Source organism: Nestor notabilis, unplaced genomic scaffold (assembly GCF_000696875.1).
Source record: "Nestor notabilis isolate BGI_N333 unplaced genomic scaffold, ASM69687v1 scaffold9091, whole genome shotgun sequence".
NCBI lineage: Eukaryota > Metazoa > Chordata > Aves > Psittaciformes > Psittacidae > Nestor > Nestor notabilis.
Window position 1 is genome coordinate 4,942 of NW_009913323.1, and position 15,269 is coordinate 20,210.

General features: G+C 37.7%; 1 protein-coding gene across 2 annotated transcripts in view; it reads right to left on the bottom strand.

The window, feature by feature from the left end:
- Positions 1–3,008: 3,008 nt before the first annotated feature.
- ERCC8 (excision repair cross-complementation group 8) overlaps positions 3,009–15,269 on the bottom strand; it is a 26,734-nt gene continuing 14,473 nt past the window's right edge. For both annotated transcript variants that reach the window (XM_010023156.1, XM_010023157.1), the window contains 4 exons: positions 14,392–14,516; positions 10,189–10,386; positions 5,056–5,142; positions 3,009–3,362 (listed from right to left, as the gene is read on the bottom strand). In XM_010023156.1, coding sequence (XP_010021458.1) covers positions 3,294–3,362; positions 5,056–5,142; positions 10,189–10,386; positions 14,392–14,516 — 479 coding nt within the window. In that variant the 3' untranslated portion in view covers positions 3,009–3,293. The remainder of the gene's footprint in view (positions 3,363–5,055; positions 5,143–10,188; positions 10,387–14,391; positions 14,517–15,269) is intronic.

Sequence of the window (15,269 nt, forward strand, 5' to 3'; positions counted from 1 at the left end):
CCATGATGGATAATGGTTTGGCAACTACATCTGCCTATTCTCTCATGACCCACAGACACATCTCCTTAGGTCCCATGGATTTGTGCACCTTCAGGTTCCCTAGATGATCTCAAACGTGACCTCCTACAGCAGGCAGTTCTTCATTCTCCCAGTTCCTGCCTTTGCATCCTGTGACTTGGGCAATGTGACTGGAGCTCTTGCTAGTAAAAGTCACCTATGTCTTCAAGAAGGAAGATCTATAAAATACAGGTCAGTGAACTTCACTTCCATCCCTGAGAAGGTGATGGAGCAAATAATTCTGGAAAATACTTCCAGACACATAAAGGACAAAGACTGTAGCACTCAGCTTAAATTTATGAAGGGAACATCACAATTTACCAATCTGACAGACTTCTACAACACAGCATCTAGCTTGGTGGATGAGTAAAGAGCAATGAATGATATCTATCTTTGTTTTAGAAAGGTTTCTGACAGTCTCTCACAACACCCCTACAGAGAAGCTGACAAAAAATAGGTAAGTGGACAGCAAGATTGAAAAATGGTGAAGGGTCAGGCCTAGAGGTGTTGCAATCAGTGACACAAAGTCCAGCCACCAGTGGGGTATCCCAGGGGGTAATACTGGGTCCAGTCATGTTCAATATCTTCATTAATGACCTTGCTGATTAAACAGGACGTGCCTTCAACAAGTTTGATATAGATAAGATACCAGGTGATACAAGGCAGAGTGCTTGATACACCAGATAGTTGTGCTGTCACTATTCAGAGGTACCTCAATGGATTGGGCAAATACACAAACAGGAATCTTATGATGTTCAAAGCATGCAGATGTCAAATCCTGTACCCAGGAAGCAAAAACGCCATGGACCAGGAGAGGCCAGGGACCAACCTGCTGTAAAACGTCTCTGTAGAAAATGATGCAGCACTCCTGCTTGATACTAAAGGGGCAGCAATGTGCTCTTGCAGCAAAGGTGGCCAACAGCAACCTGGGTTGCATTAGGAAGAGTGATGGCAGCAGGCTGAGGGAGGTGATCCTTTCTACCAGAAGAGGCTGAAAGAGCTGGGACTGTTCTGCCTGGAGGAGAAAAGGCTGAGGGGGATCTTACCAATGTGAAGAAATAACTGATGGAGCCAGGGAAAGGGACAGTAAAGAAGAGGAAGTCAGAGTCTTCTCAGTGGTATCCAAGAATGGGGAAGACACAATGGCTGCAAACCACAATACAGAAAACTCCATTTAAGTCTAAGAAGAAACTTTTAGTCTAATAATGATCAAACATCGGAACAGGTTTGTAGGTTGCAGACATATTCACAGCCTGACGGACACAAACCTGAGCAACCTGCTTTACATGATTGTGTTTTAAACAGGGAGGTTGGGTTAGATTATCTCCAGTAGTCCCTTGTAATCTCCATAATTGCTGTACTTAAAGCACAGGAAAAGAAACTAATTCGAGAAAATGCCATTCAAAGAAAAAAACAAACAAACAAACAAAAAAACCAAACCCAAACCCAGGAGAATTAATACAACATTCTTATTTATGGGGTTAATTTCTATATTACCTTTTTTAATAAATGTAGTTTTTCTACCTCTCCCATTTTATATACCATTCTTGGTCCAGCACAGAGCTGGTTATGTGGTGGGTTCTTATTTAAGATCAACATCTCTTATAGTGGCATTACAGATAACTGGAAACTAATTAAAAAAAAAATTCTTTGACAATTAGCTCTATAATTTACTGAGCACATTTTTAGAAATTCAAATACCAAATACACACTCTGCAGTTTGCACATATAAATCATACGCACAATTATAACATGCAAAAGGGTCATCCTTGTCAAGACAAAAGTCAAAATGTGTTGTATTTTCTCAAGATTTATTCCCCAACTGTAACTGGGGGGGGAGGGGGGGGGCAAGGAAGAAAAAGAAAATTATTTTCTCTACTCCTGTAATACTCCTGTAAAGTGACAGTGTCAGGCTGGTTCTTAACTCCAGCTGAAACCTCTGGAAGTCTTCCACCCTGCAGCTATCCACTTAATAGTGGGTGTCTCCCAGCAAAAACGCACTACATACAAAGCTAGCTTAATTACAACATTCTCTTGATATGCCCACTCCTTACTTTGTACCATTTTTACAGTGCTAAACTCTAGATTGACATATCTTGTCTTGATACTAAAACACAGAAGCACAGTCAATAAAATGCATACTAATCAGAGAAATAATACACACTATACAAAGATTAAATTATTATCTTTCATTTATTTGTACAATATTTTTTCCTTGTGTATGAATATGTGGTCTTAATATCTGCCTTGCTTTGGAAGGAAGTTCTCATCTATACAGCTGCATCTGCTAGGAACCTCCAACTCAGCTCTCAGGTTGGTGACTACACTATGTCCGAAGAACAAACTAGTGACTGAGAAGAGAAAATAACCCCACAAAGCTTCTCCTTTCAAAACAGAGCAGGCATTGGGACCACATATTCAAACAGTTTTGAATGACTACATCTGATATTTCTAACTTGAAGTGTGATTCACTCTCTGCCTTGTACTGTACCTCAAGCCTGTGTTTGTGCATGAATTCTTCATCCTTGCTAGGGAAGTGTGAGAAATTCATACATGGAAGTCTGATCTCAAAACCTGCTCACAGGAGCAACAAAACCCCTAAACTAGTTTCTATTCTTAACTTTCTGGGATAGATTCAAATACTAGCTGATGGGATCACCATGAATAGATGATTTCAGCTATACCTCTTTCTGAACCAAATACTGCATTTGTGTAGAAACTTAGGCTAAACTGAAAATGCAAAAGAACAGACACAGAATCCCGCTGGCTCCTACGGCCAACAGCCATTGAAAATGAATGGTCTGCTTCATCTTGACACTGATAAAAATAAGATAAAGTATCCCTGAGCTAGTCCTGTTTCAGGCAAAATCCTCTGTATCATGCCTCTTGGAAATGAAGGTATTACATCCTTATATATTAGTGACCCCCAAAACAGTGCAATATTTACTTTGCCAAGGGATTTTGTTTTTCTTTCATCAGATATTCAACACTGAATAAAGAATGCCAATGTGTAAGGGTAAGTATAAAAGTCAGTAAGCATGAAAAAACAATCCTTTAGATCTAACTTTTAACAGTGAAGGAAAAAACACAGAACAGTGGAAACTTATTTCTGAAATAACTTTTCCTAACAGAACTGTACCAAAAATCCAGTTGTAATAGACAATATCCAATTCTGTAAATGAAGTCTGTGAACGCAGTGCCTGCATGTCAACTGCATATCAACGCATAATTGAAATTCAGCCTTCATCATCACTGCTGCTCCATGCATCTTCATATGCTGGATTTAAATGCTGTTGAGGCAGAGACTAAAGAAAATAAAAATTCAGTCAGGGGTTTGCTTAATTAGAAACACTAAAATCAAATAAGGGTAATGCTTAAGACATTTCTTAAATTACTATATGAAGACAAACTATTGTGTCTCTTATGGGTACTGGATTTTTTTTAACTACTTATTTAGCATTCTACTGATTAGACAGGATAAATGATGAAAAGAAATAATACTCTAAAGTCCAATTTCTACAAAAGAATATCTGGACTAGAGTTTTTACGAGTGTCTGTTATAAAACACAGCACATGGATATTACTGTGTTTGTTTTGTATCACTGGTTTTAAGTCATTATTTTGTTGGCCCAGCATAACTGAGCACTGCTGTTTCAAGAAGCAGTCCTGACCTTTACCCACATCAACCATTTCACACCTCAGCTCCCCAGGGTAGAGCTAAAGGGTTTGTGCAGCTAGGTAAAGCACTGAATCAGTGACTCAAGGTAGAATTTTTCTCTTGTTTACTTCCATCCTGGGTTGCTGGTCATATGGGCATTCAAATGGCTGTCCTAGCACATGAGAGGGAGCAGGAACTAGTGGCCCTGGACAGCAGAAGTGCTTCTTTTCAGAGGCAGTGTTCATCTAGACATTTGCAAAGAGCAGTTGTAGCTTAAAAGATTTCAAAACAATGGCTTATTTTACATACCTTCATCATATCAAATTTAAAGGGGCAGTTCTAATCAGAGCTGGGTAAATAATCTCACTGCTGTTTGGTTTTGGTTTTCACACCAAGAAAAAACAATTCACACTCATCAAAATTCTCAGTTATAGCAAAACTGTTCTTTTCAGGTCAACTGAACACATTCTGAGTATGGGGTATCTAACCTTTGAATGCGACTTTTTTCTTCTTTGCTTAAGTGTTGGATAGTTTTGAAACAGGTTGTCTTCAAAGCAAAACAAGCATTCAAAAAATTTTATCCTTATTTCCCCATCCAAAATGGAACATTTCAGAAATTTTGAAAAATAGAATTTTTGTATGCTGTGAGCCAAAACATTCACATAGCTTGTTTTTTTAACATTAGTACAGTTTGTCAGTTTCCGATTCTGTGAATGGCTTCAGTTCCTTAAAATCTAGAACTTTTCCTCTTCCAGCTGCTCACTGAAATTTTTACAGCCCAGCTCTAATACTATGCGAGATAAAGTACTGTTTTGGAAACCAGTGTTACAGATTATCTTTTTAGTAACAGCCTGAATGTCTTGCCTCAGACATTAAAATAAGCTTGCTTAAAATCTTCTTTACTATATTTCTGCATCAAAAATATTTGTGTATGAGATGTAGCACCCTTCATCTTCCTGTTTACTATACAGTATGTTCTTAAACAACTTAAAACACAGTTTTGGCACCTCTCCAATTCCAAAATAGCATAAACTATGGAAAACCGTGTGGAAATTAAGGAAGCTATGTAGACATTAAGAGACTGATAGCCAAATGACAAGTACTACTTTTAAGTAAGTGAAAAGCTAGAAGTTTGCTAAAGATTTTTACAGACTCTGAAAGAAAATGTCCCCTGGAAACCCCACATCAATCAAAAATTGCACAGAAATAATGGACAATTCTCCTCAATTAGGAATTATTACAGATTTTGATGGTGAAACACAATTCCTATTTAATTTCCACACCACCTCCTCAAGTATAACAGCAGTGAAAAATATAGTTCAAACTCACAAATTCATTACCTTTTCAGAAACATCATCAGGAACTGGCTCTCGTAGAGCTGGTATCCATGCAAGAATATTGCAATCTCTGCTACCACTATAAAGTTCCTGTAAGAAAGTAAGCAAAAATTACTTTTACATTAAGTTTTTGAACAGTGACATAGATATAATGCTGGAAATAAAGGTGTCTGAAATATTTATTTTAAAATAAACATACAATTTCTAATTTGTACTGTAATCTTGATAAATAGTATTTTAAAAAAATATTCCACAGCATAATTTTTCCCAGATTGCTCACCAAAACAGCACTACCCACATTTAAATGAACTTTATTGCTTAAATTCACTTTTATTCTTTGCTCTCTCATGTTTCATGAGAAGACACTTCAAGTTAGGAAGCTTAAAAGATGATTTATGTTCAATACAGAAGGTAAAAAAGGGGAGGGGGGCAGATTTCTTATTACAATTTTAAAACATGAATCAACTCAAAAGCATCTGGTAAGACATGTTAAGATTACATATGTACGGAACAAAGAAACATTAAGTAAAGGTATTTTCAGTATGCGTAGGGAAGAAAAAGAACAAATAAAGAACAATTTGAAGCCTGTATCCTGTTGAGAAGGCAGAGATCAGAAAGACCAATTTATTATTTTTAATATAAATAACTATTATGGTAGTGACTAACGACTGAGATCCCACTGTGCAAGGCACCCTGCAAACACATGGAAGCAAACAGTCTCTATACCAAATAGCTAACAGTAAAATATAGCTTAATTTTCTTCATTCTTTATTTAGTGAAACACAGACTTCTTGGCCAGTCTTGTATTCAGACTGACAGTATGAAAGCCTTACTTTAAGCATGTTGGCTTTTACACTTTAACAACTCTGTGCATATGTGCACATTACTAATACATTGATTCAGCGTAAGTTCAATAAGCTATTCCAGTTCTGTCTTCGCGGAAAGTTGCTTTATTATGTACATTTAATTCTAGAACTGCATGAATTCTATCAGAAACTCTAAGGACTTTGATATCTGAAATCTTGACTGATATCTGCATTATAATTGTTCAGTAATAGAGGAGAAACCAACATGTAAAGAAATATTACATTGCTGTTCCCATGAGATCTTGGGCCCCATTCCTATTGGGATAGTCATTCTGTCTTTCATATTTTTACCCCTTTTGACTTGTGCATCTCTTTCTGTCCTTCTGTTTTCTCCATGCCATCTTCTGCAGTTCTGGCGTTATCAACATAAGGCCATGGAGCTGTTGGAGCAAGTCCAGAGGAGGGCCACAAGGATGATTAGGGGGCTGGAGCACCTCCCATATGAAGACAGGCTGAGAAAGTTGGGGCTGTTCAGCCTGGAGAAGCGGCATGGAGACCTCATAGCAGCCTTCCAGTATCTGAAGGGGGCCTACAAGGATGCTGGAGAGGGTCTCTTCGTTAGGGACTCTAGTGGTAGGACAAGGGGTAATGGGTTCAAACTTAAACAGTGGAAGTTTAGGTTAGATATAAGGCAGAAGTTCTTTAGAGTGAGGGTGGTGAGGCACTGGAACGGGTTGCCCAAGGAAGTGGTGATTGCTCCATCCCTGGCAGTGTTCAAGGCCAGGCTGGACAGAGCCTTGGGCCACATGGTTTAGTGTGAGGCATCCCTGCTCATGGCAGGGGGTTGGAACTAGATGATCTTAAGGTCCGTTCCAACCCAAACCATTCTATGAATCACACTGACAGTGCAGGAACTTAGAGCCTAATTCCTATAAACACTTATTTATGTAATTTATTTAATCTTACTCAAGAGAGCTGACATACTCACTTTGGTTGAACTGGTCCCATGCATGAATTTGCTTGTACATAACACACATACAAGATTAGTGTCTATAATTTTATGAGAGAAATATACTACCTATCTTGCTAAAGACATGTCAAAGCAATACACAGGTCAAATCCCACTTCATCATGTCAGTAGTAGTCTACTCAAGCCTCCTGTCTTTGAAATGATACTGAGTATCATTACAACTTCAAAACCTCTTCCCACACCAAAATCTCCCCTTGTAAGCAATGTCATAGTGACATCAGCATACTTCCATTTAGTCTTTATTACCACTTGTCTCACTTTCTGATCCTGGCATTGCAAGATCTTCAGTTAATATCCACTGAATTGAGTAATACTTACAATTAATGATTACAGACCAAAATGGTGACTCATTCCTAAAGTCAGTCAAAAGAAAAGCCAGTACATATATGGTGCAGTACAGGACATACACATACATTGTACTACATGTTTCTGGTACAATATATGGAAATATTATGCTTTAAGACTCCAAGGAAAGATTACAAATGAAACCTAATTTAACCTGCAGTTATCTTTACTTATTAGCCTACTACTTAATTTGCCAAACACCTTTGCAGATATCATTGGTATGTCTTGAACAATAGAATTACCTGTAAATTTAAAGCAAAATTGTTTCCTGAGGCATACCTAATCTTATGACATGTTATTCATGCATGGTGCTTTACACCATTTCTTGTCTGTTTATTTAAATTATTTTAAGCAGCTAATATGGCACAATGGTATCTAGCATATTAGATTCAACAGTAAACATCATGTAAAAGATTGCATAATGAAGATTTCCTCTTCCACACCACCCTTGAAATTACCGATCTCCTATTAAGTTAATGGCTCTTATTAAAGGGCCAAATTCTGCAGTTCTTATTACTCAAGCAGACTAACATCTTATTAACTTTACAAAGATATTTACGTAAGAACAATTTAGGCCAACAATAACATATCGGTTTTTATGGCTCTATTCCCAGCATCTCAAAAGGCACATTAACTAAATCTCATACCACTCTGTGGAGCTAGCACCACACAATATCTCAGACACAAACCTGCTAATTAATTTGGACCTAAGAACTAATATCATAGCACTGCAAATAGCTAGTTGCTTGGGTATCAGTGATCATATTTGATTATATGGTTCTGAGCAAACAGAAGACGCTTCTTAGCTCAAATATGTAATTGGTAGAAAGATGAAGTTCCTTTTAGAGTCTATTCCAGTTATGAAGTGAAACTAAGGTAGTGATTAAAACACAATTAATGAACACAAAGAGCGTAAAGGACTGGCAGCAACCAATCAGAAGTTTTGAAGATACGAAAAAATACGAAGAAAATCTAAGGACCAAATGTAAGGTTGGGTAGGACAAAAATCTCTCAGCAGAGTTAAAGACAGCAGAAAATGTTTAGAAGACTATCAATACAAGAAAACTCTTAACAAAAGAGACTCACTACTAGATGGAAATGGTAGAAACTATAAAGAAAAGTTGTAGACCTCGTTTCCTATGAAGATAGTGTACTAAGTTCAAATGTGTTAATAAATAGAAAGTTTTAGAAATCATTTACTACACCTATCACCACTAGATGCACAACTTATATCAGACAAACTTAGAAGAGTTGCCCAAAATGTTATTTTCTTAGACAAGATAATTATGTTTTAACATGTTTCAAAATGCTACAAAGCTAGAAGTAAGCCAATATGTCATTCAGAGGCAAAAAATAAAGTGGAATGATACAGATACAAATGAACTAACCAACATTTCTTTAATCCTAAACAAGACAATGGAACAGGTGATAGAACAATTCAGTTACTGCAGAGTTAAGCTACAGGAGTACGAACAAGATCATTCAACATGGTTTGCAACAAAGCAGGTTTTGTTAAGCAAAACTGATTTTATTTACTAGTACCTGAAAATAGAAATGTACAGCTGTGAATAACTTTCAAACATACTGATTTAATATTGCTTGCAAGAGTAAAATAAAACAGGTTACCACAAATTTTAGAGATTACTACATTCTCAGAAAAGGAATATGAACCGGGAAATCAGTTTCTATTGGAATTATATGAAGACTGATGGCTGTACTTAATTGTCACAAGACAGAATGAGCTAACTAGAAGTATAGGTGTTGAACACAGTCAAAATAACACTACCACTACCTATGGTGTTGGCACACCGGCTGTAGTGATGTTATTCCATCAGAGTTTAATACAACTTAATACAGCTTAATACAACTAAAAGCAGAGTAAAGAAAAAGGAAAGAAAATCCACTCGCTCTTCTACAATATAGAACTGAACTCTGGAAAAGGGTGATTCTTAAAGAGAATCAGGAATCACACGGATACATGAATCAAATGTTTCTCAACATAAACCTATAGTCATAGCAGATGATGCAGTTCTTGTGTGCATGCTCACACAAGTGATCCTTCCTAAGGATCTTAAAAGTCAAGACAGAGACACTATAAAGACATTTGTATTTCCAGGGCCAGAAAACACGACTTCCAGTGAGATTTAATGAGCCTCACCTCTTCAGTTTATCAAAAAGAACACCAAAGATGACTTAATATAAACACACTAGCACTTTCATTAGGAAAGTGTTCTTAAAAAAAACAAAAGGCTTTTAAAACTAGTCAAGAACAGTGCAGAAGAGATATGCCTTAGCTATAATTTGAATATTCCACCTTTCACTGGATCTAGTATCTCAGTGCCTATTCATGCCAGGCTGCCTTCCAGGGCTAGCAAGGCTTATTAGCTTAGGTTCTATTGGTCCAACTGTAAGGAGTGGGAAACTGTTCTCAGCTTAATTTAAGTAGCTCATCAAGTTCCTAACACTTCACCCAAACTGCTCATAGATTTACTGACTGGTATGACTACTGGCATTTGAGCAAGATCACCTTCACAACTTGAGAGGTTCTCAGTACTGACAGCAATGCTAGTACACTTCACCTAATTTTTTTCTATGATAAGTGCTGGGTATCTCAGAGGAAGACAAATGCCTCCTCTTCAGTCTTACAGAAAACAGGCAAAAGCCTTAATACATACCATTTATTAATGATAGTATAACCTTAAAAAATCATATAGGTATATATTGAAAAGTTACCTATTTGAGAAAAAATGCATATTGGAAGGGATCCAATATAGAAAGGGTCATCCCAATAACTTGAGCAACCTTTCTTGCTTAACACACAGGCCACAGAACTCCCTCTTATGTCAAGATCTTTGATTAAAGCACATCCCTGAAAATTTAACACTTACTGTGCAAATGGTTTGGCAATCTGCATAAATACCCCAGGTCATCTGAAATAGTTTGTACTTTACTTACCTGAAAATTAGGCTGAAATACACAGCAGTTGACAGCAGTGTAATGCCCTCTAAGCACAGTTATCAGTTCTCCTGCGAAAACCGTGTAAACAGCAATGGTACTACCATATGGTACAAAGGCAAACTCCGGATCACAGCCACAAGAGATTGTAAATTTGAGTCCTTTTCTGCTTTCATTGCAGACTTTCCCATAATTCACCTGTAAAATGAAGAATTATTAAGTTAGCTATTAAATAAAACTACAGGAAACGCTTTACATTAAAAAGGTCAAATTAATTTCTTCAATACTCAATACAATTAAGATTCGCAATGTTACAACTCTTGAGATTTCCAATTACAGATGTCTATCATTTTTCTGTTCATTAAATTTCACTCTCCCTAATATCAACCTCAAAAAAAAAAAAAAAAAAAAAAGAAAAAAAAAGAAAAGAGAATGTTATGCCTAAAAACATGGAGTTCCACACTGAGAAATTGAATTTGCACAGGCTACTGTGTGCCAGATCTATGCCAAGTACCTAAGCTATCACCAAAATTAGAACTGGTTCAAATTTACTGCCTCGGACATTTTCCTAGATGATCCAACATAAGAATTTTCTCTCAGATATTTAAAGAGCTCCCTATGCACAACAGTATATAAATCATAAAATCATAGAATAGTTTGGGTTGAAAGTGATCTTCAAAGGTCATCTAGTCCAACCCCCTGCAATAAGCAGGGATATCTTGAACTAGATCAGGTTGCTCAGAACCACATCCAGCTTGGCCTTGAATGTCTCCAGAGATGGCACACCCACCATGTCTCTGGGCAACCTGTGCCTGTGTTTTACTACCCTCACTGTAAAAAGTCTTCCTCATGTTCAGCCTGAATCTCCCCGCTTTTAGTTTAAAACCATCACCCCTCATCCTGTCACAACAGGCCCTGCTAAAAAGTCTCTCCCCATCTTTCTTTTAGGTCCCTTTTAAGAAACTCAAAGGCTGCAACAAGGTCTCCCTGGTGTCTTTTCTCCAGGCTGAACAAGCCCAACTCTCTCAGCCTTTCCTCATAGGAGAGGTGCTCCAGCCCCCTGATCATTTTTGTGGCCCTCCTCTGGACCTGCCCTAACAAGTCCCTATCTTTCCTGTACTGAGGACTCCAGAGCTGGGCGCAGTACTCCAGGTGGGGTCTCACCAGAGCAGAGGGGCAAAGGAGACTAGTACTGGAAGCTGCTCTAGGGCCTCCCCAGAGCCTTCTCTTCTTCACACTGAACCCCAGCTCTCTCGGCTGTTCGTCATGAATTACCAAGAAACAGTAGGACATGACTAGGCAGTATTGAAAACAACTGAAAAAAGCAGAAGGATGGCATAAGTAAAGGGCAAGTAAAGGGATTAGAAGAAAGAGATTTATGAAGGAGAAATAAATAAAGAATAACTTGGTAAATGATTATGGACTAGTTAAGGGTGGGGGGAGGAGAAGACTATCTTCTAGCCAAAGCCAAATCACCACTGAGAAATTCAATACTGTACCCTATAAGGGCAGCTAGGATAGGAGCAAATGCTACATTTCTAAGACCTGGCCTGTGAGGTGTGTGGGAAATCTTGGAAATAAAAGCAGTGTTAAGTTGTATAGCTCATTAGCACCTGTCCATTTCAAACTCTTGACAAGTCCTGTACAAACAATAATCTCACCAAGGCTGAAAGTTTCCAAACATGCCAGTAAATATTTCACTTTGATAGATCAGTTTAATTAAGTCCTATCAGACATCAAGAATGTATTCATGAGAAAATACAGAAATACATTAATGAGAACAGCATAGCTCACCTCTAAGCAAAATAAAGAATTAGAATTTTGACAAAATTTTTCCATGAAGAAGTCCACTATGAACACCTTAACCTCACACATTGTTTTATGATTTAATGGTAGTATTTTTTCTAATAATGGTGTTTTAAATTTAATTCATTAATACTATATAGCATTATATATGAAATATTTTGTTTTCAAACAGTATTTCCTACAAACTTTGCTCTAAATTTCTGCTGCAAAAAGCAGAGATTTGCTTACATGTACAGTTTAGCAAAGTTCTCTGGGTCACTTTTAAAGCTTCTTACTTAAACCTCATGGCCTACAGTTAAAAAATAAATCCTAAGTGTGAAATATTTCGACTATAAGCTAACAGATCTGTAATTCTAATAAAAACGTCTTGTTTTATCAGGTTCTTGATCCATACCAGATCAATTGCCTGAGTCCAAATTTGAGGCAAATATAAGCACCAGTCCGCATGAGCCAGGCAAGGAAAATGATTACTTGTAGCTCTATTTTTAAAGTGTGCTCTTTCATAGCAAAGAGCATTTATGTAAAAAAAGTATAATAAAAAGGAGTACTGAGAAAAAAAAAAACAGTCTCAAGTGTCACAAAAATGTATACAGAGTTTGATTAGCACACAAGTGCATTGATTTTTTCTTCCACACTGAGAGGATATTTTCATGAGATGCGGAGCTTATGTCATGTCCTTTGTGGAAAATACAGCTCATTTTATGAAGACAGTGTTTGTAAATATTGACTGTGCTAAGTCTTGTTAATGCTAGTTATTTCAAGAGGCATATTACTCTGCTGATAAAGAGCAATTAAGCATGTGAGCTGGAACAGCAACAATTCCCAAGCCACAATACTGTTCATAAAAAACCCCATGTACAACGAAAGAGAAGAGAGGAGGCTGGGAAAAGCCAAATATATGGACGTATTCAGTTGAAATGTTCCTGCTTGGTAGGGGATCAATGGAAAGGAAAGGATGGTCCCAAAACAAGAACTGAAGAAAGATTAAAAACTAGCTTTGACCTTTGAGCACCCAAACAGAAAAACTGCTTCCTTCTATTTATTTCTTCCTATGCTCGGTGAATCAGGACTTCCTATTCTTTTTGTGATAAAGGATGTATGCAAGATGCATACAACTCCAACATTCGTTTCTCTTACTAGCTGAAACAATCCACCAGGCCCCAAATTTGGCTCATTGCTAAAAATAAAAATAAATTAAAAAATAAAAAAAAATAAAATCACATTGAGATCAAAAGGATTGGCTAGTAGGCACTATGGTGAAATAAAGGAAAATAAAGGAAATAAAGGCACTATGGTATGACCTGTATATGCATTTGTCTGCTGGTGCCTTAAAATTATTTTAAGCAATACCTCTGGGCTGTGTGTGAAAACACAGTACTCTGGACACTGTAATTCTGGACTTGAAAAATCAAGGCAGGATACCAAGCTATTCCCCACCAAAAAGAAATTTGCAAATAGCCTATGTAACAAGTTAATGAACTAACAGGTGCAGAAAACCAGAACACACTGATACAACTGGTGACAGAAGAGTGAACAAACTATTATGTATTTTGGTGATGGTGATCTCAAACGAACAAGCTGGCATGGAGACAGAAAAGTCCTTTCATTTAAAGGTCTATAAAGAATTCTCTTTGCTGTGTTCTGAACCTCAGCAGCAGAAGTAAAAGATTACTAAGGTAGAGTATAATTTCTTCCTTTTCAGTGACAGACCATAATCACAACTGGCTACAATCCCACAGAAACTGACCTACGTGGTATGTTCTTCTTTCAAAATACACATATCTTTACTGAACAGAAAATTAAAACAGGAACCTTCAGCAAAAAGCAAGCAATACAAAGGGCCAGAAAAGCAGTAAAGATCTAATATTCCTCCCTCCCAGTCTAGTTGCAATACAGATGCAGAGGAATAGATACTTTTAACACTGCTATACCACTTCACAGGACAGATTCCACAAGAACACAAAGAAAGTTGCAAGAAAGCCAGGCAGTCACTTTGTGAAACTCTCAGGTACAGGCAACTGCCCTGTGGCAAGCACACTGACAACTAACAGTTAAAAAAAGAAAACAAACATTTCTACCAATAGTTACTGCATATGAACATTTTCAACACTGTCTGAAGCGCTTCCAGCTGCGCTCACAAAATTAACTTAAAGTTACCATATTCAATCTTTAAGTAGATCCAAGCTTCTTCATATTGTTTTTTTAAATAAGTAGAAATAACTAAAGAAATCTGGGAAAAAAAAAAACAACCCCTCACTCAATCTTCTAATGATGAGATTAAGCAGCTATATTCTTTATGAAATTAACACTCAAAGTTGTAATGACAATTGCACAAATTATAAGTCTTCTAAACTTATGTGCAAGTAAAAACATAACTGAAGATCTTTGATAACTTACTAATGTATTTTCTCCAGTGGAGCTGTTCCAGAGTCGCATCCGATCATCTGTACCAGTGGTTAACAGATGAAGTCCATCATTTGTATAGCATAATCCATTAACTCTCCCAGTGTGAGCACTGTTTGCTGTGAGGGGAAAAAAAAAGCTGGTTCAGATTTCTGCAGAAGAATTGCTATTTGTATACACATTTTTACTTCAATGCATAATGCTGAAAATGCTATTTAAATGGTGAAGTATCAGTAAATTAATAATTTAACTCTTGGTTTATAAAAGCATCTGGCTGGTGATCAGTCACTAGTGGTGTTCCTTAGGGCTCAATTCTAGGGCCAGTTCTTTTTAATATATTTATCAATTATCTGGATCCTGGAGCTGAATATACCATTAGCAAGTTTGCTGATGACACCAAACTGGGAGGTGCTATTGACTCTCCTCAGTGATGAGATGCCTTGCAGAGCAATCTAGATAGGTTGCAGCACTGGGCCATGATCAATGGGATGAAATGTAAAAAGTCCAAATGCCAGATTCTGCATCTAGGACAGAGTAACACAGGGCGCAAGTATGAACTGGGAGAGCAGTGGCTGGGGAGCAGCCCTGCAGAAAGGGACCTGTTGGTGCTGGTTTGATGCTAAGCTCAACAGGAGTCAGCAGTGTGTGCTGGCAGGCAAGAGGGCAAACAGCACCCCCGGTGCATCACACAGTACAACCAGCTGGTCAAAAGAGGGGATTCTCCCACTGTATTCAGTGCTGGTGCAACCTCACCTGGAGCACTGTGTGCAGTGCTGGGCCCCACCATTCAAGAAGGATGTGAAGGCCCTTGAATGCCTCCAGAGGAGGACAACAAAGCTGATGGTAGGGCCAGAGGGCATGACCTGTGAGCA